At 35.0% G+C, this 27,477-nt stretch overlaps 1 protein-coding gene across 5 annotated transcripts in view; it reads right to left on the reverse strand.

The window, feature by feature from the left end:
• Nucleotides 1–2,526: 2,526 nt before the first annotated feature.
• Nucleotides 2,527–27,477, reverse strand: part of LOC149081282 (sushi, von Willebrand factor type A, EGF and pentraxin domain-containing protein 1-like) — a 92,851-nt gene continuing 67,900 nt past the window's right edge. For 3 of the 5 annotated variants that reach the window (XM_089238116.1, XM_089238118.1, XM_089238120.1), the window contains 11 exons: nucleotides 24,441–24,632; nucleotides 24,100–24,279; nucleotides 22,949–23,137; nucleotides 17,816–18,004; nucleotides 11,035–11,235; nucleotides 9,050–9,241; nucleotides 6,240–6,503; nucleotides 4,730–4,777; nucleotides 4,507–4,560; nucleotides 4,162–4,368; nucleotides 2,530–2,932 (listed from right to left, as the gene is read on the reverse strand). In XM_089238116.1, coding sequence (XP_089094242.1) covers nucleotides 2,778–2,932; nucleotides 4,162–4,368; nucleotides 4,507–4,560; nucleotides 4,730–4,777; nucleotides 6,240–6,503; nucleotides 9,050–9,241; nucleotides 11,035–11,235; nucleotides 17,816–18,004; nucleotides 22,949–23,137; nucleotides 24,100–24,279; nucleotides 24,441–24,632 — 1,871 coding nt within the window. In that variant the 3' untranslated portion in view covers nucleotides 2,530–2,777. Of the gene's footprint in view, nucleotides 2,933–4,161; nucleotides 4,369–4,506; nucleotides 4,561–4,729; nucleotides 4,778–6,239; nucleotides 6,504–9,049; nucleotides 9,242–11,034; nucleotides 11,236–17,815; nucleotides 18,005–22,948; nucleotides 23,138–24,099; nucleotides 24,280–24,440; nucleotides 24,633–27,477 lie in introns of all 5 variants that reach the window. The other 2 variants (XM_089238117.1, XM_089238119.1) reach the window with 2 other exon arrangements.

The following is a 27,477-nucleotide window of genomic DNA, read 5'->3' on the forward strand; positions in this document are numbered from 1 at the left end:
AACGCATTGCTAGGGAACCACGGTAACCAAAGTAAACGTTCCGAAAGTGATTGTTGAGGCCCAAAAACCATTGTTGCCCGACGTTTTTTGCCCGTTTGGGGCATGCATTTGCCCTGCTCTGACGAAATTTTAAAGTAGCCTATTGTTCAAGTCGGGTCCCATTTGGTATATATGCAAAATTTACGACGATTGATCAAAAATTGTAGATTTGTATTGAGAACATACATACACACACACAGACAGAAAATCAATTTTATATATATAGATTTTTAGTTTCCTCCTAAAATTTTCCACACCCTAAAATTTGCCCCCCCACGGCTGTTGTCTCCTTTGCCACTTCTAGTTCTAGTCCCTGCATTAGGAAGTCACACACACATTCCAGCATGCATGAATTTTCTAGAAATTCCACAGAGGAATATGCATGAAGTACATGCAGTGCCGTCTTAATGCATGGGCCCACCTGGGCACCGCCCGGGGGCCTCAGAAGAAGAGGGCTTCACAAAAATGAGATCTGGTTGAAATTTTCTCCAATTTACAAGATAGGGCCTCAGAAAAATTACTTCGCCCGGGGGTCCATGATGCTCTTAAGATGGCCCTGGGTACATGTACAACTAGTAGTAATATTATTGAATATTAGAGTCTCAATAATCCAAGGTGGATGTGGGACTGAAGGGCCACCTCAGAATATCAAAAATTCAAATTATTTTAAAAACAAAAAAATGATTTAGATGTTGAATACTTAAAACAAAGACAAGCAAATGCAGAACTAGCATTACTTACCTGTATTTTTATTATTGAATAAGATTCAAGGGAGTATAATAGGACACCCCATTATAGGGCTGGGAGTGGTCTAGTCCTTTTCAAACTGAAATTACTGTACAATACATACATACCATGCAGTATTCCTGGAAAAAATAAAGTTGGGTTCTTGGAGGACAAAAAGTGATAGAAATAGAGGGTCTCAAGAAGAAAATTTTAAAATTTTCAAAGCTTCATATTATTTGGAAACTCCAACATCTTCGGGGTTCGGACAGGGCAGTCATTTTTCTGGGGAAGGGTGGGCAAAGAACATGTGCTCAATGTATGTGTGTGTGTGTATATACCATTTTTAGTGTATTTTCAAAAGCCTAACCCCCCAAATGACAGGCCAGGGTTCGGATGTTCGAGACTACTGTATTAACAAGGCAAAAAATTATGAATTTATCTAAAAAAAACAAAAAATAATAAATAAAAAAACTAGGAGATAAATTGAAGTCTATAAAATAACAGAAAATAGATTTACTCGGAGCAATTTTTGCAAAAAAATTATTTTGATTAAAATGATTCGTGGACAAGTAGTAACAGTATGTAAATAAGAAGTTATGCAATTTTTTTAAATACGCAATCGTACAAACACATACTTCGCTTTATTAGCAATCTCTTAAAAAAAAAACACATTAAAAATGAACATATTGAGCTCTTCACAGCAGAGCCAAAACTAACCATTACAACATTTTTTTTTTGATTGATTTGTGTTCATTGTGTCCAAATGCCCTTGAAAAAAGATTTTTTTTCAATTAATTAATTAGGGTCAATATCTTTACTAGGAACATTAGCGTAAGATACACGTACCTGTACCTCAAAACTTTCTCGAAAAAAAAAATATAAAAAGCCATTAAAACTGTTAAAAATGATGTTAACCCTTCGATGCTGAATTTTTTTTTTGAGGTGATAATTTTTTTCTTAGTTAATGATACCTATATAGAAAGCCAGAAAAATCATTTATAAAATCTATTTTGAATTTTACTGCTTATACAGGGCCTTAAAGAGGACGTACCGACCACTTCAGCCTGAAGTGGTCGGCTGAAGTTGGTTTTCTGTGGTTCCCAACTTCAAGGCGCAAATGCGAGCCGATCTCCCCGTTAAAAAGTCTCGCCACAGAGAGCAACAGTCCTACAACGGTAAATCATTCAACCATAACACTTCACTCATAGTTAGAAAAACTGGGGGCAGATGACAGCACTACACATAACAAGCATTACACAGAAACAAACTTTACGTCAGGTTGCACTACACGTACACGCACATTCCCGCATGTACCGATTCGTTGGGGGGTTCCGCGGGGGGGGGGGGGTGCATGCGTGGTGTAGCAGTAGGGGCTCGGGGATCCATGATGTTCTTAAGTCAGCCACCTCGTTGGGCAATTTGCAATTTGCCTGTTGTGGCGTTGTATTTGTATTTGTATTTGTACAGAGCAACCAAAATCACATAAAATAAATGTATTGAAATGTTTAGTGTTTCATTAGTGTTTCATAACTGTTTATAACAAAGCAAGAACAATTGGAAGAGAGATACTTTATTCCTAACGTCAACAAGAGAGCCCGTTTCTCTCTTGTTGGATTAAAGAGTTCCTACCATAGTACAAAATATATTGAAAATGACATTACATACTGGTGTCAAACATGAATGTCAGGCCTTCATAAAATCAATTATTGAAATAATTTTGATAAAATTAGAAAATCCAAGCAGAAAACTCGACAATATTTTCATACAGTGGAAGAATAATAGTATTTATTCGAACACAAAAATGGTTCAATGCCAATTAAAACATGGGAAGGCGAGAAACAATTTGATGACATTAAATGTCAGCCATTAAAAAACTCCATAAAAGACACATTAAAAAAGAACTTGATTTTAAGGTTCCACTTTTAAAATAAATGTTGAGCATGTTGAAACCAAAACATAAATAATATCCAATACTATAAAGGAAAAATAACATTCAATTCCTGTATATAATCCTATGGTCCCACATTATAACAAGACAAAGGAGAGCTCCAAGTACCATTCTCATTGCAATAGATGTACCTCGTCTTTTCTGGGCATTTTCCATCATCATATAAACATTGGTCTCGATATTCTCTTTCACAGGCAGAAACAAATGGGTGGGCTGTACCTGCCAAATAATAAAGAAACAAAATTTAAAAAAAAGATAAATGATAGCATACAAAATATTCTGGACAGTTGTCAAAACGTTTTTTCTACTGTAAAGTAATAGGAAAAAGACAGAAACAAGTCAGTCACCATCTACACCACTACTACTTAACCAAATATACAACTCATACACATTCCCCATCATCACCAATACGACTATAATGGATGATGGTGGGCACTTTACAATAAATAAATAAAATAAAAATAAAACAGATGCTAGACATGGATTAATAGCACTAATTATTGCAGAGATTCCTCCTCATTTTTCTCTTACTCAGGCAAAAATTTATCTATAAACTGGTGCCACTGCATGTAATGGAGATCCATCAATTTCTCAGTGGTCAACTCTTGGCCATGTTACTCCGCTAGTTCTTGAACGTAGTCCATTCGACTCTTGTCCCACTGTCTTTCCCAAAAACAAAATCTTGTTGACCACTGGCAGCTATTGTTCCGAACCCCAACTTCGCCGCAGTGGTGGTCGGCTGAAGTTGGTTTCTTGTGGTTCCCAACTTTGAGGCGAAAATGTTAGCCGATCTCCCCATTAAAAAGTCTCGCTACAGAGAGCAACAGGCCTACAACGATACAATTATTCAATCATTACACTTCACTCAGTTAGAAAAACTGGTGGCAGATGGCAGCACTACACATATAACAAGTATTACACAGAAACAAACTTCACGTCAGGTTTCACTACATGCACATTCCAACATGCACCAATTCGTTAGAGGTTCCACAGAGAAATATGGATGAGGTGCATCAGTAGTGGTAGCGATTGTTCATGAACTAAACCCCCAAAACCAAATTCAATAATGCAATCAGCCCATTTTTCTTCAAGCAGAATTGAAATCCTCTTTGTGACATCCAATCCAAGCTTAATCTATGATCTTTTACTGTACATGATGTGAAACTGGTTTTTTTCCGAAACTGCTGGTGGGTAAGGTTTGGTCTGTATCACCCACAATCTCACAGTATGTGTGTTGGCAAAAGCGAAGAACTATCATTTCAGTTGTGATTACATGTAACTGAGTAAATGAAGCACAACATTTTTGCTTGTAATGAGAATCATTGCTTGTTAACATCGTCAAAAATTGTTAAAAAAATTTTTCATTATTCCAATTGCTATTTTTAACTAAGCTGCTCATTAACCAAAGTTGCACGGTATATAAAAGTGAAATATTTTTTGCTACTCACACTGTCGAGGATAACAATTAGGCATTCCACTCCAAGTAGGTACAGATCCATCACCCTTATCGCTACACCAAATAAAAGGTATACCATATGTTATATCTGTTCCTGGTCCTTCTGTTAATTTGCACATCACAAAGTACAAATAATCAGAGACTTTACGCAATATGAAGTAAGGATATATTTTTTCTCCTTGGCTTGCAGCACTTTCATCTAAATGAAAGAAAAAAAACCCAATTATAATCGCTCTTAGTTCTACATCTAAATAACGTGTACCATATGATGTCCCAAACTCTTCAGGATATTTTCTGCAAAGATAAGAAAAAATTGTAGAAATAACCAGTGACATACCATACACTTGTAGAGGCCTATTCGATTGCTGATCCACATATCTGGAACTTGGATCTGAATGAACAAAAAACACATACAAATAAACAAACAATTATAATCAATTTCAACTCTATACAAAATAAACTGTATAAACCCATAAACCTGTCATATAATGATGCCCCAAATTCTTTACATTATATTTTGCACAGGTAAAAAATAACCAAAAAATAATTAGAAACTTTACCAGCAAAAACGACAGGAAACCCTTGTAACTGACTTTCAATAGGAGGACCTAAAAAATAGAAAAATAAAAAAAGAATAAATAGGATTACAGGTTAAGTAGTTGGTGTTTCCCACGTTTAACATTTATGCCCTCAGTTTTCACTATTTTTTGCCCTCCCATTTATATTACTATTATTAATTGGTTTTAGTGACAAATTTGGACAATAGGTGATTGACGTGCAAGACGAAATCAGATGTAGGAAAAAGGGAAAAGAAATGGATGATTTTTATGGTTCTTTTGTTATCCGCCAACAACAGCAGCTGTCACAAACTAGTCACTTTAATACTTTTCGCTTGCAAAGAAAACTATCATACTGAGTTTTCAATGAAAAAAAAAAAATCCCTAAATCTCACACTGTGATTGCAAAACAAAAGTTTATTTGCAACATTTTCAAATTCACTGGGATGTTCTAATGAAACAGCTTGTACAAACTGCATTCAAGGACTGAAATAATCCCAATTTCATGTATTCATTTGCCAAACTTGCCACGTACGGTTACTTTTTTTTGATGATGGATACGGGCAGTGCTCGTGACTAGAAAAAGGTTGAAGATATCTGTTCGACATACTATGTGAACCACAAATAGGTCATAATATAATATCTGATGAAAATTGCATTGCTTATAATAAAAATAAAATAGTAATTCAGTTTTTTTTTGTGCGGCTGGATAGTAGTGCCTGGTAAACATGTTTTCGATGAGTTTTTGGAATATGCATTAATATGTTTTCTCTGTCTTTTAATTCATTGGTTTAAATTAGATTTTGGGCTTGAACGATCCTTTTTTTAAATTTTATAATTTGGTTCATTTGATATTTTATCTTTTTTTTTATATGTACCACACATTTTTAAAATATGCCGAATAAATTGTTATGTTCAATTTTTGCTGGCTGAGAGTTATCTTTATTTTGTTGGTCAAATTTTATGTTTTTATAATACATGAATTTTCTCACATTTATATGTTGTGGTTTTTGATCGGTCTCTCTGTAAATGATCACTTGGCTTTCAAATTTTGTTTAATTTGGAAAATAAATTTGAAATGAACACAACACAATGTCAGAGAGAATCAAGGAGGAGCCAAAGCATATAACAAATCTCTGCACACTTAACATAACTATACCTACTATAATAATTAATATGTCACAACTCTGCTGCCGGATTTATCCCATTGTGTATATAGTGTCGTGCCTGATTTTTCAGTGCTGCCATCTATATTTCAGAAGTGAAGTGCAATGATTGAATATTTGCGTCGTTGTAGGTCTGTTGCTTTCTGTGGCGAGACTTTTTAACAAGGATATGAGCTCGCATTCGTGCCTCGAAATTAGAAACCACAGAAAAATACCTACTATAACAGCATCACAAAATGAGAAATGGGTGATTTTTGTAGCTTTCTTAAATTCAGACAATTTTTAGCAACAATGATTTTGAAAACTTTGTGAAAAGCGGAAGAGAAAGGAAGGGGGGGGGGACTTACAACTAGGAGGCTGTCTACAACTTGCATAAAGAAAATTATCTTGATTCAGGTTATTTGGATCCAATGTCATTGCTGCTGGTTCAAAAACAAATCTAATCTGGTTGCATTTGAGTACAGGATAAAAACCAGGCTCCACGTGTAAAACTAAACTTGGGACTTTGCAGAATCCAGCAGCATAAATCTCCCAAGGGTTCATTCCTACTTCATCATTGGAGTTACTCAGGCTGATGTCTGGATGTGGAATTTCATCTTGGCATACATGACCTAGACAAAAAAAAAAAAAAGAAAAAAAAAGGTTAAATGTACTGCATAGTACCACACAAGTGTTTGAAGTTCAATAGTTTTATTTTTTCCCATATTTTGTCCCTTGTATTTCACACAATATCGGTTTTTTGAGCAGTGTTTCTCACGAGTTTATTTTAATTGACTGTATAGTTTAATTGAATATTAACTTGGTATACAAACTCAATTTAAGTGTGCTTTTTGGTTAACTTGAAAGCGTGAAACACCTTTTCTTTTGTCTCATGAATATTTAATTCATGTGGCCATGTTTTTTTTCGGGATCAGCATTTAGTTTATAACTTTAACTTCTTTACAACCATGGGCGTAATATTATGTCTAAACACCAGTGGAATGAATTCAAACAAGTTCTCTGTGTTTTTTTTCCCTCTCTTCATCATCATGCAGCTTTATATTAGCCGTATCAACAACTGAAGTTACTTTTTCTTTCCCTGCTTTCTTCCTATACTTCTGTTAATGATTTTTTCCACACATATAATGTCTTTCTACTGTGCATGTAACAGCGACAGAACACGTAGGGTGAAAGTGAAAAGAGGACTCTAAAAAAATACTCTTATCTACCTTATCTATTATACTTTTCCCTTTTATATATTTTTCTTTCCCCCATTTTCTAACATGCGGTTAGGTGTGTACAAAGTTACTAGATTTATCACAGATTCAACAAATAGAAATAATCCAAACTTCTTGCCAAAAGCTTGTATGCGAACTGGTTAAAAACTGTTTCTTTATCGTGTTTAATGCTCTGTTAGTTTTAGTTAGTTATCATAGCGAGTTAGGCTTTTCTAATGTAAATTTTGTGTTACATATATTTTTTCTTATTCATTACATTTAAATGTTAGAATTGGTATGGGTTTTCTCTTATTTTATACATGGTATAGAATATCTTCCTCTTGATTAGTTATTATGGCCAAACTAATTTCTTGCAGGGGTAGTTGTAGGAGTCGTTTTCCTTTTGGGTTTTTAAGAGAGGTTGCAGTTGGTGAGTTTAGTTATGTAGATTAATGGCTTTAAAACTTTGGGAAGTCTGCAGCCTGGTTGATTTTTTTTAAGTGAAAAAGCTCAGTCATACATGCGACTAATGAGCAAGGGAACAGTGAAACAATCACTGTACGGTTTGACTGATGTTAAGGTCCAGTACCAGGCCACGGCCTGGTAGTTAAGAAACACTGGTGTAGATAGGCTAGAGTTAGAAGGGCAGGAGTTAAAGGAGAGAATCTGGGTTTTTTAGAGGGCGAATGAAGGTACCTGTTCATGAACAGGAAATTTACACAAATGGTGATACTTCAGAGAGGGATGTTGTGGTGGATTAGGTCATGTGGGACGATAATAGTGATGACAGTGCTATAATGAGGGATTCTTTGGTTAGGGAACTGAGGAAAATGGTGTGTGTAGGGATTTCCAGTACTGTTGTTTTCTGGGAGGGAGAGAAGATAGCTGAAATTCACATCTTCCATAGACGAAAGTTCTTTGGGAAGTTAGTTTTTTGGATGCATTAGTTTGTTTTATATTCATAACTGTATACAGTACACTGTGCTCAATGTGATAACATTGGGACTTTTTTTCGGTAATAACCAAGCGGTAGCTATATTCAATGAAAACCAAGATGCAAAGTAGATTACCATACTTTCTGATTTGTGTGAAAAAACAGGACAGCTCTTTTTTATATGCAAAACTGGGTACGAGATTTCCCTGTCTTATTTTTGGTAGTTACCTTATAAATTTTTTTTTTCTTTTAAGCTATGATTATATTGGTTTTTTTTATTCACCCAATGCGAGGAGCTAGAATTGTTACATGCAGATTATGATGATTTTTTATATGCTTATGCTTATCGTACCATAGATACTTTGAGAAAGTTTTCCAGAGTTACTGTGAATCTGTTCAGTTGAAAGAAACTGACCCCGAACTGAAAAGGCTCTTTTTCTTTTTTTACATTTAATTTACCCCATTCAAATTCAAAAAATTATTCATTTCCTCCAAGTTCATTGCTAACAATGTAATAATAGCAGCTACCATGGCTCAAAGAGGAATGTATGAATTCAGAAAGGAAATATTTGCCATCAAGGGAATTCACCCTTTACAAGGTCTGCAGTCTGATAATGATAACTTATGGGAGAAAAAAAAAAGTCTGGTACACAACTTTGAGCTTCAGAATGGATAAAAACCTTTGGATGACATTTTTTTTTTTTTGAATAAACCAAAAGTCTGATAACTATAAACTATTTTTTTTTTAATTGTTTTTATACTTACTTCTGGTTTGTATTTTGCGAAAGTAATATGCAAAGCAATTCCCGAATGATAACATTAGCTTTGATTTCCATAAGGGTCTACTGTATTAACTATTTGAGGTGTTTCATAAAGTTCACTGGTGAAAGGGGGGGGGGGGAGGGGCAAGAGAACAAAACAGTAAAATGGTTAAGACCCACTGCTTTAAATTAAGCCACTTTGATTCTGAATCCATTTTAAGTTGAAATACATCATCATAATAAATTATTAGCAGCAATGAAATCACCACAGATAGGATAAGATACTGGATCCCAGAGTCCATCTGGTCTGCACAAGATATATGGGTGCTTCAATACTGAATAAACTGTACCAGGAGGTTTGCACATTACTTTGCACCTGGTGTATGGAGGATATGGATATACTCCATCACAATGCTCTATATCTTGGTATGGCCAATTACTAGGAGGATGAGAACAAGCTACACAAAGAAGAAAAAAAGAAATCAATTTGAAAATCTGATTTTAACACTTGCACGATATTCACAACACCGAAAATTTATACTCTTGGTAAATTCATCATAAACTAAAAAACTGTTTTCTTTGACCATTTTTATGCCAGAAGAAGTAAAGTGGTTATGAACTCCATAAAAAATCAAGTAAAAATGAAAATGATAACTATCTGCCAAAAACATAAATGGAATGAATTTAGCAACGGAGAGTTATAAGTGGCTACATTCAAAATTCCTCATTGTACAGAATACGGAATCTGCATGAGGCAATATTAAAAAGAGGCATTGCTCACAATATCTACAAATGATGCTCCAGCAAACCATTTTCATAAAAATATCAACTTTAACGCATTGGCCATTTCCTTTGCATATTATTGTTTTTTAAGAGATGGCGACACAGGATATTGTTTTCAAAATTTGTGCAATAAGTTATTTGTTAGTCAGTTATTCTTTTCAAACAGAGATTTCGAGAATGATATTCTTTACCTTTCTCTGATCCATCTAAATCAAGAGTCCATACCACAAGCTTGTAAACAATACTACTAGTACTCAACCATACATACACATTCCTCTGCATAATTTCTAATGAAACTGTACATGTCAGAATTTGAGTGTCTGTGTAACCCTTAACATATTTATGTTATCAGCATTGTGCTTTTTTCGTGTTCTTGCTGGTGTTGCTCCCTATCACATTGGTAGATATATTGATATAAATTCCAAAAAATGTGTATCACCCTCAGACTCTAATTTAGTAAACATGCCCTCATCTCTGCCCTCACGAGGAATGTTGCCATCATCCCTTATATGGAGCCATTCAGCATATACATACGCTCCAAGTAGGGGAAATTCTATTTGTGTTCACAGTTTAATTGGTAAAGCACTTGTTTGGCAAACGAGAGACCGGGGTCACAGTGAAGGCAGAGATGAATTTTCCTTTCCTGAAACATTGATAACTTCTCACTCAGCCAGTTTTTCGTATCTGTCGTATAACAGAAATATTACCTCCATTAACAAAAACATTCCGACAAGGAGGTGAGCTGGTTTTGAAAACATGAGATCTCTGAATGTTCTTTGGTGCATTAGACAGTGTTATGTGATCAGGAGAAGCTGCCAATTAAGTTCCAAGTCAGAAATGTGGAACTGATGATGGATGAATTTACTTCTCCCCCCCCCCCCCCCAATTTTTTGGGCTGATTACTGCCGGACTTTTGTGGGTTATTGCAATTTAGCTTTTCAGAAAGAAATTGTTACAAAATGAAAGACAAAGTTGGGAAAATAAATATGATCTTTGGAGCTTTATTCATTGCTATTTGCAGGCATTCACAATTAAGTTTCAATATTTAGTGACACTAGCAATTTAACACTCGTTATTAAGCGACTTTGGTAAATTAATCTCATCTGACGACCACCGCACAATCTTGAGAACCTATTGGGCTCTTTCAATGCAAAATCCAGACATAGAAATTTGCCTGGAAAATCCGAAAATTTATTTGTAAAAAAATCCTTCACCTTCTCTCTTATTTTGTGATCTTTTCTTTGTTTTCCCATAATGATAGACACCCTGTATTAGCTATGAGAGTGATCTATTTGAAAGAATTAAATTGCTCTAACATGACAAAAAGCGTGCAATCATGATTATTGGTTGGTACATACTATCCTATGAGAGTGCTATCCTCAATTGATTATTTGTAAGTCAGACATTTATGAATAACGGTATCAAAAAAAAAGAAAAAAGAAAGAAATTCATATACACACATACTTACATTGTTTTAACTTGCACATATAATTTGCCAATCTCACATTTGCTTCTGGAGTGCAATAGAAAAGTGAATCTCCTATCTCATAATCATCATAACTAATATAGTAGTTATCATCCATGCATTTCAAGAAGCAGGTTGTATAAAAAGTGACATTTGGTTTGTCTGAACATTCAATATAAGGAGGTGGAACACAAGCCCCTACCGCTACAAAAAAAAAAAAATCACCATTTAAAACTCTTATCATAGAGATTACAATAGCTATGAGAAAAATCTATATATATAAAATTGATTTTCTGTGTTTGTGTGTATGTTCTCTATACAAATCTACAATTTTAGATTGATCATCACCAAATTTTGCATATATACCAAATGGGACCCGGCTTGAACGATAGGCTACTTTAACTACTTTAAAATTTCGTCAGAGCAGGGCAAATGCCCCAAACAGGCAAGAAACTGTCGGGCAACAATGGTTTTTGAGCCTCAACAATCACTTTCCAAACTTTACTTTGGTTACCATGGTTCCCTAGCAATGCGTTTCAGACGTGTATATGCCTTTAAAATGGTTTGTAACTTCTTTAATAACGCTGCCAGTATATGTATAATAGTTTTTATAATGATTTGCCACATTTTCAATACTCCCAGTAATGAGGCTTTTCGAATAGACGTCATAATCATCATCAGCATCGCTTTGAGGGCCAGGAAAAGGGTGATCCTCGTAGAAATCGCTGTCAAAATTGCCGATTATACTGTAGAAATGCAGAAACTCAGTGAGGGTTTTCTGTCACATCAATAATTTTAAAAATTGTATAGAATTCTCGATTTTTGAAATATTGAGTTCGCTTAGTGATATACGAAGCCCAGGAGATTAAATATGAAGTAATTAGCTGGACCTACTTTTGAGTTGGATATCCATGCAATAACATTGATTTCAACTTTTTATTTATATCTTCTCAAGCATGAAAATTAAGTTCTCCGAATTGTCTTTTGATATTCAACTGCATAAATTGATATTGTTTAGGCTGTTTTAAAATCAATTATGGGTCCGTAAAGTACATCGAAGAAATTCCACAGCTTTAATTAAGTATTTTTGAAAGCTGAATAACTTGAAGTTCAGTGGAAGAGGATGGAAATACTTTGAGCCCCTTAAAAAAAAAGAAATATATATATTCATTTCTACGTTTCTTTAAATCTAGATTTGTTTATTTCATGATTCGCACAGGAAGTCACCATATTGGTTAAGTTAGACATGGTTTGCATGCCCTTCAAAGAAAGAGGCAGATATCATGATCAAAAAAGATTCATTAAAGAAAACCCGGGCAACGCCAGGTATTAAAGCTAGTATGTATATATTTTTTCATCCAAATGTTGAACTTCTGGTGATCAGATCTTAAGAACACTATAATAGTGCAAATGTTCAGCATCAAAAACCTGTGCAGAATTACATGAGCCACGTGTTTCATCAAGATTGGCATAACTGCAAACTATCATTGCCAGCAACTATATAGGACTATTGTACACACTATACTTGCATTAATAATTTATAATACCTTTTTTGTCTGATACAGATAGCGAGAACACGCCCATTGATGTTTTGTATTTTTTACACCTGTGCGGAATGATAAAACATGCTACCTCATACTATGTAGTAAATTTCTTCTGCACTACAGTAACTTATAATACTTAACTGCGTGTGCAGAAATATCTTTTGGCTGAGGAAGCAAACAGCTTGGCAGCTCATGCACTGCACAATATGAGAAAATATTTTAGTCACAATCTTGAAGATGCTAGACCATTGAAAGAAAGGTTTTCATGGCAGAGGGTCGTTATCAGTACGAGTTAATATTTTCAGTTTTGAAAAAAAAGACGCATCATCGAATTTGGTGTCCAGTAACACAAATTAGATAACGCCTGATGCTGCCAACCACTAGACTTGGGAAAATGTTAAGAATATCAACTCAAATGGGTGACAGCCCTTGCAAAGAAAACTTCTCTTTCAGTTAACAATGGCTGCAAAAACGATCAAATACGAAACATTGTTGAGAATGCCCAGTTACCAACTTTCGCACACATCAACCATTTCATTTTTTCCAAGGATGATGTCACTTTCTGCTACCCATACAAAGGTTTTTAACAGCTGGCTGATGCAAACATATATTTTTGAAATAGAAACTTCAACTACCCCTGCAGGGGAATAAAACCTACGTCCTTTCACTTTCCGGGTGAATGTCCTAGACCAGTGGTTCTCAACTTTTTTGGAACCGCGGCCCGGTGAGTCTATGGCCCAGTCTAGAATAGTTTACTCATTTATAAGATATTAATTTATAATTTTTAATACAAGCTTTACCTTTTAATTACAAGCTAATTATTTGATTGATTTAAAACCCATTTATTCAACTAATTAATTAAATTTATTTATTTAATACATTTTAATTAACCTATTAATTAATTTAAGCTATTTTAATTGATTATTTAATTCAAACCATTTTAATGAATTAAATCCATTACTATCTTATGGACTGCTGTAACATTTTTTCTTTTTGGTGCTGTATTAATAATGTGAAGTGGAAACATAAACGAAGCGTTTCACCAGCAACTGCAGCAAACATCCTCATTGCATAGGCACTGGAACCTGGCTGAGGTACTGAGGCTGTTTGAGCACCCCAGTAAATTTTACAAGGGGCTGAGCACCACAATAGTTAATGAATATACAATGCAACGCATCACTCCCTCTCATGCATAAGGGGTTGAGCCCGTATATATGGGACAAATGGAAACCTTCAGTCCCCTCAATGTTTTCTCCTTTTGGCGCCTCTGCCTCATTAGAAAATTCAATTGATCGCAAATCAATCAATCGAAACATCTTAGTATTCACTTTTATTGAATAATTTCTCATAGTTTGCATGATATGAAGCTTTCATTCACAGTGGGCAGTTAAATTTATTTGTGATGACATCAACGCAACACTTATTAATTAGCACCTTTTTAATAATTTAGTGTAAAATTTATTTTAAAATCAAATTTTGTATTTAATCTTAGCTAGAAAGAAGGTAATGATATAAAAAAATTGTGTATTTGGAACTCCCCATAAAAGTCAGCTGAAAATTAGAAAAATTTTCAATTTTGGGCGAAATACTAATTTTGGTATATTCACGATCGAGGCTTATGTTAAATTGTATAACTTGATAAATTTCAAAAATTTATCATTTGAACAAAAATGAAAATACGTCACTGGAAAAAAAATCAAAATGAAAACTTTAACGTAATTCACTGCATTCTTGCAAAGAATACTGTATTCGTTAGTTATCACCAGTAGTTTATGTGCACCTTGATGATCGATTCAAAACACAATATTTTCTGTATACAGCAGGTGCTTCACTGATTAGTTGCTCACATTTGCCACCCATATCTAAAATACTTCACTCTTTTCTGAGAGCAGGTGACTACATACTCCATTGTTATAGTAGGACTGCAAGAGGCTTTTACCGCTGGTCATAAATAGCGGGTCCAATGGTTGAAGGTGGTTTCTATTACTTGGAAATTCCCAATCACTTATAATTATTCCCCTTTGAAGTTACGCGGCTTGGTTACTGGCGAGTAGCACAGATGTTTTTCCAGTCTCCAGAGAATTCTACAGATACTGAGTTTGCTAACGTCATTATTGTCTTCAGGACATTTTCTGTGGTGCCTATAATGGCAAACAATGAACATGCAAACAGCAGGTCATCTGGTTGTTAACAGAGCCCTGAAGCAGTAGAATATTTTCAGGGAAGGACAGAGAGTATGGAAAAACATTTTTTCCCCTGCTGTATTGTTCGGGTTTCATGAAGACGGGTACTAAAAATTGTGAAAATAAAATACAATTACAAATATGGTGGTGACCAGAGACCCGTTTCCCTTCCTTGGGGCCTTGCAACAAAATGAGTGATTTTCAGTGCAATAGGGAAGAGGGTTTCTCCAAATTATTATAATTTACAGTTGCAGCTGAAAGCTTTTGTCCTAGAACTATAGGAAGGTTTTCCTATGTGTTACGGTACGATTGATGTCACTGCCCAGCGGTTGAGAAACACTGCCCTAGATCATTAGACTAAATAGGTAACAAATTTCTCAATCTTTCCTTGGAGCTCATGTGCACTGAATGGAACCTTACATGGACGGTCGGACCTAACTCAGGCCAAAGCTCACAATTCCTGACAATGCCACCAGATGTATGGCCCCCACATCCTGAAGCATGGCCCCTAGGCTGGGATCTTTTACGAGCCCCCCTTTATAATGAATTTACAATGTGAAAAAACAAAAAAATGATTAAAATCCTCCCGGGCCCCAGGGCTGGAGCCTTCTCAGCCCACCCCTTGTAGGGGCCATGACCAGATGGCAACTTATCTGAGGATGATGTCACTCTCCGCTATCCATACAAAGATTTTTAACAGTTGGCTGATGCGAAGATATATTTTGGAAAGAGAAAATTTAACTGCAGGGCTCCCACTCAAAAAATGAGAAAAAGTAGGAAAATGCAGGACTAAAAAGTAGGATGGGGGAGGGTAACTCCCTTAGACAACATAATGGAAAAAAATCCCTAAAAAAATTTTTTTTTGCAAAAAAAAATTTTTTTAATTTTGAATTAACTTTTTTTTTCCCTAGCACAATTTCAGTCAAGCTAAAACAAAATGACAAATGACTTGGTTACAAAACCAATTTTTGGCCAAAACAGTGCACTAGCAACCACAGATAATTCTTTGCTGTCTCTCCTCATATATATTGCATTGTTTTTTGGAGTCTTCCAAAGTGATGAGCTTGTCAACTCTCTTCGACAAGGCACAGCAAATTTCAAAAACGTACATTTTTTTAAGAATGACGCACCTTCGAGACCACTTTCGAAAGCACAATGCAAAATGTGTAAATTACAAGATCCGACGTATATAAGGCAAGGTGAACCAGATAGTTTTACTGCGTTGCTCATCATTTTTAAAACTTTTCTGTTTTGTTCACATGTTACTGTTCAATGTCAGTGTAATCATTTTTGACAAATGAAGCACTTCCATTTCTAGCTCTTTGCTGAGCATTGTAAATATTGTTTACGCCTGTTCATGCCTTAAAAATACAGAAGACAACTGAATGCTATTGGGTAGCATCAGAATCACCAAACCTAGAATGGGCCCATGCATCCAACTGCTTTGAAATGCAAACTGTTGTTTCACCTATTTGCACCATAATTTTGAATGATGAAAGTTACTGTCCAAGACCACGAAGTAATAAATACAAAATTATTTTTCCATCCGGACAGACGTTTTTAATGACTACTATACTTGTTGAACCCTAAGCAAAGGAAAAATTAATCAATCAAATGGTTCACATACCCCCCCCCCTTAAATTACCTTAAAAATGATACAATTTCTGCTTTGGCAGAATCATTAATTGCATTCTCCAACATCTGTAATATTTGGCAATATATCAATAATTTCCTGCTCAATTAAAATCAATTACACAAATTTTGTCGATAGGATTTGGTAAAAAAGTAGAAAAAGTAGGACAAAAACTAGGACAAAACCGAGAAAGTAGGACAAAAGTAGGACATTTTACCAAAAAGTAGGAAAAGTAGGACGAGTGGGAGCTCTGTAACTGCCCTCGTGAGGAATTGAACACATGTCTTTTCACTTTCCGGGTGAATGCCTTAGACCACTAGACTACAGAGGAAACAAATTTCTTTATCTTTCCTGTCAGCAATTGTGAGCTTCGGCCTGAGTTAGGTCCAACTGTCCATGTACGGTCATGTTCAGTGCACACGAGCTCCAAGGAAAGATTGAAAAATTTGTTGCCTCTCTAGTCTAGGGTGTGCACCCGGAAAGTGAAAGGATGTGGGCTCGATTCCCTGCAGGGACAGTTGAATTTTCTCTCTTTCCAAAATATATCTTCCTATCAGCCAGCTGTTCAAAATCTTTGCATTTCATTTTTTCATTTTTTAACCAGTACCTGGCGAACATAGATACTATCATCATGTCATGTAGATATTTTAATGGATTCATATCGCGAGGACCAAGGTCTGAACCAAACAGGTATAAAGGTGATTGGCTGAAGTTGATTTCTGTAGACTTCAAAGTAATGATACATAACACATAGGCAGAAAAGTAATATTTTACTGTGTGCATTACAGGATTGGCAAAAATTCATTTTCAAACAACGGTTTTTGTGGATTTTTCCTGGGTATTTTTTTAGTTTTTGTGAATATGCTATTTGCAACGTTGCATATTATGTACATATTAAGTAATAAATATAAAAAATAGCTGATATACATCTAATTAGAAGTATACTTACTAATTAATATTGTTATAATATCATGTTAATTAAAATTTAGTATCAAATTAATAATAGTGCGATTGAGCCACTTTTAAAATGTATTATAATCTTAATCACTTAAAAACGTTTCTGAGCTCTTCTACACCTTGCATATGTTATGATAACAATCTCTACTTCTTTAACTCCTTACCTCACTAGTAAATTGTGTGCCACTGTCTGACACAAGTGTGATTGGCAATGCTTCAACATTTCAATCAAGAAAGAAACAAATTACAGAGCTTCACTTTACACATGATAATATATAAAATCCCTCAGTTTTATTTCTTTGCAAGCCGATTTCAGTTTGGCCAAATTGCTACCTACACATAATTACACTCAAGCAGTTATCAAGCTATTAGAGTTTTTGTTTTAAGATTTGTCAATTTTTAATCAGCCATGATAAATTTTTATTAGTTACGAGAAAAAAAAGCAAACATATAAAATATCTGCTCACCACAAGTTGGATAACTCGACCAAGTCGGCCCTACATCTACACTTTCCATCACACATGTGATCCGTGGATCACCAACCACCATGTGAAGTGGATCCACACACTTCACTTCACAGGTCTCAGATACTGCTCCTGAACACTCACTAGTATAAGTCATATATCCTTGAGTCACTAAAGGAAAATCATGGCATCCTACAAGTTCAAAATTATGAAAATGATCAATCTCTTCGAAATGATTCAAAACTCAGCATTTCAGATCATAACAAAAGAAAAACCTATGTACAAGCATGAGAAAAAAATTATCACATACCAAATTATTACAGATACCAAAATGAGTGCATTAAAATCCAGAAAAGTAGTCAAGGAGGGAATGAAGACATTGACTCTGACCTAGAGTGGCCAGATGTGTGATCCCCAGCCTCTTACTACCAAATGCACTATTCCAAAAAGTGCTTTCGGGATGCCTCTTTGTCTCTGTTTTTAATTTATGTAATCTAAAATGAGATAAGTTATTTTCAATATTTCGTAGGCAGAATCGTTTTATTATGAAAGTTTAAACTACCCATACGTTTTTTAGCTTTGAATGAAGTGTAATGTCATCAACACAGCCCAAAGTTTGGACACGGAATGATTTAGTAATTCATTGTAATGGTACAGAGTGTCCAACTTGGTACTCAAACTCCGGCACACTCCCGGGTCATCTGAAGAGCATCACAGGCTCCTGGAAAAAGTGATTTTTCTGAGACTCCTACTTGACTAGAAATTGTTAAAATGCTCACTGTCAAAAATTTGAATTAGATTTCAAATTCATAAACCACCTCTGCACCTGAAGCCCCCCCGGGGGGGGGGGGGGGGGGGCAAATGCATTAAGATGGCACTGCACACTCCTGCTAACCCATGGGGGGGGGGCTAGTGTGAAAAAAACTATTCTTCCTTCATAAAATGAATGGTTTTTGATGATTTATCATATTCAAAACATTTTGAACATTCTCATAGTTTTGGAGCAACCACCTTGCTGTTACACAAAACTGTTTTTCAGTCAATACTTTCTATTATAGTGAGTGGTGCTCTGTACCTGTCTCACACTCCCTATGGACTGCTTTGTCCAAACTCGAACACATATTCACAAAACAGTGTCTTTTGATTTCTCTCAATATATAGCCCTCTATCCTCACAACATCTTCAATAAGTTTATGTCTATACAAAGTAATTGCATGATATTTCTATTGCATTGTAAGTTCAAAATTTGACACTGAACTAAACAAACCTCCAATAAGTTAGATATTATTTATAGTGGACATTGACAAATTCCAGGCTTTCTCACCAGCAGGTAATTTCAGCCATTGCCATACAATTTGTAACTGTATTGTTCTCCGAAAAAGCTTTTCAAGATGCCCCGGTTTTTATCAAGGGATTTGCATTATTTCCCTGTTTTTCCCAAAATTTGTTCCCGTTTCTCAGTTGCATGATCTGGCTACCCTAACTTAACCAATACAGGTTAGCTACTCACAATGATCTTAACTTTAATAGTGGTGAAGAGTGGCAGTGACGGAGAAGTCACTTATTTAAGATTGGCTGCATTATGACTTAAATGTCAGCTTGTACACAGAAAAATCAAATTGCAAAATATGCAAAGCCTTTGGAAATAATGCTATCCGCCAAGTATTTATTTCAGACGTTTGGGTCGGGAGATCTGTCTCTGTAATCAGCCCTGAAGTGAGTTGCCACAGGTTCTCAATTACTAAGCCTTGAAGGTGGCTTTAGAGGACAGTAACTAAACAGACGGGGCGACCATTAATTCGGGGTTTGAAATGTATACTTTATTATTCAATGGGAAATTATTATTTTGCCACAAAAGAAGGGTGACCGCATGTGAAGGATGTCTGTTAAGAGGGGTTTCGCTGTATTTTCCTTGAAACTCACAGGGCCTGGTTGATACAACAGTTACACTATGTGCAACTGACAACAAAGGGGAAAGAGTTAGTATTGGTTAATCACAAGAATTCATTTTATTGACTATCCACAACCCTGGTCTATTGCAACAGAGACACTTTACTACCTTTTATCACCAAAAAATGGACTGGGTCAGAAATGGGTTTTTCTGAAACTCATATTTTCCAACATGCCGTAAAAATTGAAGGATACCAGATTTTTGAATATTGGAATCTGGTCCATTCCCAGTATGCCAGGAAAAGTGAGGTTTAATGAGGGTCACATTGCACATTCAGAAGATCTATACTAATCTATAGAGTATTCATAAAATAACTTGGTCCATATACAAGCTCCGAGCCGCCACAAAAATCCATGATTGCAATTAAAATTTGAGATACAGGTGTTTCAGAGCTTCAGAATGAGAACAGAAACAAAAACTAGCTCCCTGTTATGGTTGGAGCAACAAAATTAAAAAAAAAATGAAATGATGACACTCACTTTTACACATTGCAAAATGACCAGCGCAGCAAAAACCGTAAATAGCACTGGAACAGTTCCTGTAGCACGATAAATGCCAGCAACAGATAGAGACAAAGAAACATGTGGAAACGACCTATTCAGATCATATTTCTGCCGCAGGAAGTCCCTTATCGAGGAGTTAGTGCGCCAACCCCCTGGCCTGGAGTTTTCTTTGTATTCTGCACAGGCATTTATGGTGCTGCAAAAACAATTCTAACATTATTTAGCTGATGCATAAAAGCTATGTTGTCATTTGAATTTTTCAAAGTTTTGTTGCAGTAACCGTAATCATGAGAGCTAGATATTTCTTTATCTTCTCATTCTTGAGTTCATAGTCTTAAATAACTATATCTCAAATTTCATTCCATTCTTTGATTTTTGCAGCAGCTAGGGGCTCATATATCAGCTATGTTAGTTTATAACCACCCTGTTTATTAACCAAATCAATTCATGTGATGTGTTGTTCACACATGCCCTTTGTTAGCTATCTTGGAATTTGCATGAAGATATACTTTATACATGGCGAGTGACATTCACATCAAAAGAATCAAAGGTCCAGTAATAAAAGGATGTGAACATCACATCATACAAGTTCACTGGGTAAATCTGTTTACACATAGGGTATTACAATCAGAGTTGATTAGGTTAAATACTGTATATAAATACTTGAATAGGAATAAAACAATAATTTTCACTGTAACAAGCGTGTTTTGTTCAGGAATTTGATAGCAATAATAAAAATTCAGCATTTACTTATCGCTCTAACTAATTATTGTCAGTCTGAAACAAAATACCGATATTGTGATTTGTACGGATTTCTTTACATATTCATAGATTGAAGAAGTATGCTTTCCCTTTTTAGTATTACAATACCATGTTTTGCAGTTCGATTCTGTAATTTTTTGTTTTGCTTGCTAAAATCGTAAACACATGATCAAAGAACACAAATATTTTGCAATTCTTGAGAACGGATATGCTTAGTATCTGAAATGTGCAAGGATACCAGCTTTTTGAAGCAAACATGAAAAAACACAAAGGATCCTAAAATGAAGAGAAGAGGTTCAAATCAGCCAATTCAATTTCTTTGCATAAAGATATTTAAGAATTTTGAGAATCTGTAACAAATTTCCTGGCATGCCGGCTAAAAAAAAATATGGAGGGGGGGAAAATACAGTAAGTGCCGTGAATTTTTGTGCATTTGAGTAAAAAAAGGTAGGAAAAATAAACGAAAACATATTTATGATGCCTGCAATGTGTGTGTGTGTGTTATAATTTTAAAATGGCAAAAGGTACTGAATGTAGATATAAAATTGATTTGGGGACAAATGGTATGCAAAATTTTACTATTATCCTGTTTAATGTTTGAAAATTGAAAACCAAAAAACATTTTGGTCTCCATATTGGTAGCATTCATTGTTCAATTTCAAAATAGCAAAACTTGTAGGAACCACAAAAAAACTGAAATCAATGCTGTCAGGGTACATTACAAAAATAATATTCATGCAAGTAAAAATACTATACAGTACAGTGATACATAGGTCACAATTTGTTCTGTTAGCTGAAATGTGTGGGTGCTTGTGCAATTTCCGGCAGATTTTCTTGAAAATTTATTGAATTAGTTTTAGATGCTACTAAACCACATGCACCTCATCCATATTCCTCTGCGGAACTTCTAACGAATCTGTAAATGTTGGAATGTGCATGAATGTCCATGTTGTGAACCTAATGTAAAGTTTTTTTGTGTGTAATGCTTGTTATGTGTAGTGCTGCCATCTGCCATAAATTTTTTAAACTATGCACGAAGTGTTATCATTGAATAGTATATCGTTTTAAGCCTGTTGCTCTCTGTGACAAGACTTTCAATGGGTAGATCAGCTCACATTTGTGCCTCAAAACCACAGAAAACCAACATCAGCCGACCACCACTATGGTGACAATGGGGTTTGAACCCAGGTCTTAGTAATGCGAGTCTGTCACTATGACCACTCGACCACCACAGCAGCTAGTTTCAGATACTTCCTACAATCTAAGTTTTATGAAACAATAATTTAACCAAAGGCTAAGATGAATAGCTTTACAACTAGATGGATGAGAATTTACAGGAAAATGAGAAACAGAAGACTGTTTTATTTTACACTAGTGTAACAACGTAGTTAGTTTCTTGGGTCACAGTGCAAAATAAAAAGATGGGTGCAAATGTAATGCAGCACTATGTGATGTAATCAACTCATTTCTCAGTTTCATATATGCAGGGAGTTTGAACTGACGCATTCCAATTATTGACGATGGTTATGAATTTTACTGTGTGCGTGTGTATGTGCTGAAAACATTGCGACTGTGTTTTTCTTTTTCACAAAAAATCAATTTTTCATTATCCTATTCATTTTACACGAAATGGCTCAAAAAAAAACAACAACTTTTTGAAAGAGGTATATCCAGAAAGTCATTTCGAGAAGGAAATAAATCAATTGAGCTTGAGTGACAGCGATTCTGATGATGATCAGAGCAAATATTCTTCTCACAATGCAGAATGAAGCTATGTTATGTTAGGAAATGAATTCACATCCACTAAAAAATTCATTAGCCTAGGTATCAATGTAATGACATCATTTCTGTGAGTTGCAAACTTATTTCTATCCACACGAGTCATTTCATATAAAGACTGAAAAAAAAAACACCACTCACCACACTGTGGAAATACCCCCCATTGTCCAGCGATTTGTCCCTCTACCTCATAGCACTGGACTCTATAATCGCCTAAAATCTTTCCTTGGGTGCAAGTCACTGCACACATAGCATTAATGCTTCTCAAACAAGGTTCAGCAAATTGCAAAACCCCTACTGCAACCGGATAGGGAATGTCACAACCTTTGACTGAAAAGAATAAATATAAAAGAATCTGAGCAGTTCAGCTATATGGAGGAGGCACATTTCATTGTGCTCCTTTATATAGTAATGTTGTATTACAGTGAAACATCATTACAATGATACATGATAAATCTCACAGTGAATTTTTTTTTTTTTTTTTGGTATCGCATTTGATCTACTGTTGCATTCATCTCAATACAACGATATATCCATTACTATGATTTATAAATCCTTCTATAACAATAGGACAATACAGACTCTTGAGGGCATCGAGTGACAGTATTTTGCGCCACTTGCCAGCAAAAGTGTTAATGAAGTTTGATTGTCATTATTTGCATTGTAAGACACAAAAGTCTTATACTATAAGCTCCTTTACAGGGTGAAACCTATCAAAATCTCATTAATCAACCAGTATAATTTTGTGTAACCAATAAATCCTTGTAAGAGCATTTTCTGGTGGTACTAACAAGGCCAATTTAGAAGAGGTGACAACACCATAAATTTGGCAGTGCATGATGATGTAGAAACTCTTGCTAAAAAATTATCATCCCTCTACATCAGCATTTTTCTACGTCTGATGAATACAGTTTTACCACACAATATATCTGTGTCTATTTATATCCTGTTATATATTTGTATAATTGAATATAAATGGAATACAGTAGACTCACTAATCTGGCATGTAGGGTTATCCAGCATTTTTAAGCAGGTTTTCTTTGAGTGTAAAAGGAGAAAACATACCATTGCATGTCTGTATGCAGAAATTTCAGTTAACTTCCACTCATCTGGCAATGCCGGTAATCTAGCATACCCCTTTTCTGATATGTGCCACAGATTAACAAGAGTCTACTCTACTTATGAGGTCATTTTAAATCTAAATTTGATATGACCGGGTCTGGCTGTATAACTTTAGAAAATTCAACAAATATTGTATGTAAATAACACAATTTTCAATCTAAAATACTAACGGCAAACAGGACTCTCAGACCAAACTCCCTCAGCTAAACATTCTATAAACATGACCACTGGAGTCACTACATATCCCTCTTGGCATACAACAGAACATCTGGTTCCGACTTTGTCGTAACACACTTGACCATATACCAATTTCACTGATAGATCTAATACAGGGCTGCCACATGCAGTTTCTGGAAATACACATAAAATGCTTTTTACATGAACATAAGTTTCAAAATCCGCAGTAGATTCCTATCTTAAAAATAAAAAAATTAATTTCATTTTTGAATCTTTTGTGCTAAGTGAATAAAGAATCATTATTAAAATTGCATAAAAAAATCAAATTGAATACCGCATTCAGGAGCAGAAGTCCAATAGAATGTGTTTCCATCAGTGATACACTCAACTTGGTAATAGCTGTTTCCATTCATCTTTTGGAGTGGATGAACACAGACTACATTGCATATCGAACCAAGTAATTCTCCATAAGAGCACATATCCACTCGACTTCCTTGAATCACAGTCAACTCTGGGCATTCACTTGCTGTGAAGTAAACATATTTAAAAAATAAAGCAAGTGGACAAGTGTGAAAATATAGTGAAACAACCTTGCTTGTTATGACACCTTGGATAAGTCACTAAGCGCTGTTCACAGCCGATTTTCATAAATGATAACATTAAAGGTAAAGTTTGTTAATATTAAAATTTTTTTGGTACATTTGTACTCATTCTTGTTTGGCATATCTCCTTCAAATTCTCAGACATATACAAAATTTTTTTCTATCAATAAATATCAGAACCGGAAACTGGATTCATTGCACAATTTTTATCATTTATTCAATTTGGTATGAAGATACCCAAATTTTCAACGACCTGAGCGATGAATTTAAATTTTGTGACAAAAACAAAACCATTGAAAAAATAAAAAAACTGATTTGTTTTTGTCTCAAAATTTAAATTCATGAAGCTCCACAAATAGCCCTGAGGGGGCCCCTCTTTCTATACTCCAAAATTCGCCGCCCCTCCGAATTTGCCACCCTGGGCTATAGCCCGCTCAGCCCCCCCCTGTAAACACACTACTGGCCTGAACTGTAGTTCTACATCACTAAGTTACCAGCGGGACATTCTCAGATTATTTAAGTGATCTGCGACATACTTACAAACCATTTGAGTGACACGTGACACAGTTCCAGAGCCCTTAAAGGCAGCCCTCTACACATTTCTAGAACACTTGAGAAGTCGGGACACATTTCCAGCTTACTAGAAGAATCAGCGGGACATTTAGAGATCACTAAAGTGGTTCTATAAAGGACTTATCAATAAAAAGAATGCTAGATCAGGTGTCAACAAACTAGGGAAAGGTTTTTCTTGTTTTTGCCACACTCAGTAAAGAAGCCATTAAGAATATTTTATAAAGGGTGGTTGATGATGTAAGCATCACTCAAACCCCCCCCCCCGTCATCAAAAGTCAGCAAAAAGAACCCCCCAATTAATACTGACGCAATACTTGAATGACCACTAACTTCTCATTTGCGAACATACACAATATCAGGAACTAGTATTCCAGTCCCAAACAATATTACATTTCTTTGAACATCTTTCTCATTTACAAGCAAAGCCGCTTGAAAGATAAGCGTATCCACTCAATGTTAAAGAATGGCCGCGGAATTGATAGCAGCGCCATCTGAAGTGTGGAAGGAGAAACTTTCAGACTGATGGGCGTGGCTTCCACACCCCTTTACTTTCGTTAGTCCGATTTCATCCTTGACATTTTTATTATTGTAGTCTATTGCTACGAAATCGAGAAATTTTTTCTTAGGAGACATTTATGTTAAAAAATACAGATCAGTCAATTTGCAATCGATACTCTATTTATCTTCACACCCCCCCCCCCCCCCAATGAACTTTAATATTTCGCGATTGTGTAATGAGCTAATTTTTTAAAGTAGCGAAAAAATTTGTTGTTTTTAATGCATGTAAATTATATCACTATCCAAATTCATTCAGACGAAATGCTTCAAGTACAAAAACAATTTTCAAACAAAACTTTTATTTTTGCAGCATTTAGAAAGTAACACAAATGTGTAATTGTTCAAAATCAGATAAATCGCTTGGCAAATACATACAATATAGGTGGTTATCAAACATTTCAGTGTAAAACCTGATACAAGTCAGACACATGACTACAAGTTTTGTATGTTTTCGCATATCTACCAACTTTTTTACTAATGCATAAAAGTATACAATTACATGAAGATGCTAAAAGCTTCAATATAAGTTGAAAATTATGCTAACGGAAATACAATTCTTTTAGATCATATTTCGTGATTCTCTCTAGGAAAATGCTTAGTTTCATTCATTTTTAGTTTTTTCCAGCATGAAAATCTTAGCCCTATTCATCGATAAATTCAGATGAAGACAAAAATTATCTGCCCTTTTTACCAGAACAGTATACCAAACCATTCGGTAATGCAAATATCCGGCCATTCTATGATACTTCCAGCCACTGAAAATTCTCAGTCCATGCTCGACTGAAAAATATCAGTCCATTCTATGCTGACAAACATCAGCCCTCGTTACCAGAAAAGTATACCAAACCATTCTATGGTAATTACAGCCCACTATTGACTGATAAATATCAGTCCATTCTCCAATGAAAATATCAAGCCATGCTCTGATTACAGCCAATGCTCCACTGTGAAATATCAGTCCATTCTGTACTAACAAACTAAGCTATTTTTTAATTTGATGTTCATGAAACACCAATCCTGGAAATGTCTCTCACAAACACGAGCATTGCCATGTAGTTTCTCAGCAGAAACCCCTATGAGTTTCGGGTTGTTACAGGCAGCTACCCATTTTTGACACCTGCAAAGAAAAAAAAATTGTACATGAGAAATCTATTTTTCATTAAGGAAAGTAAAAAAAAAAAAATAAATAAAAATGAAAACTTTTGATTACAGTAGGGTATGAAAAAAAATCTAGATTTTTTTCATACCCTAAAAAAATCTAGATTTTTTTTCAAACTATTATTTTGATTTGAATTAATTATTTTGTGAACTATTGTTCTATTCAACTAAATTCTGTTGTTCAAATCACCAAAATTTTACGTCATAATTTTAACCAGTCTACTCTGCAGAACAGTATGAGACTAATGTCATTCCTCGATAGTATTTTTATGTAAGCAAGAATTTTTTTTTGAATTTTCTTTTTCAGAGAAATGTAGCTTGGTTGACTAAGTATTATCGCCATAGCAATTCATAGTTAACATATTTTATTAAAATAGTTTCATAAAAATAAATGTGAATTTTAAACAAATCTTAACTCACTTCACAAATGTGGACAATTTTTTTTATAATCTGAATCAGTTGTTTTCCTCTTTGATCAGA

The sequence above is a fragment of the Pholcus phalangioides genome, unplaced genomic scaffold, assembly GCF_987345545.1.
Source record: "Pholcus phalangioides strain wild (caught in Gottingen) unplaced genomic scaffold, Ppha-v1.0 ptg000010l_1, whole genome shotgun sequence".
Lineage (NCBI taxonomy): Eukaryota > Metazoa > Arthropoda > Arachnida > Araneae > Pholcidae > Pholcus > Pholcus phalangioides.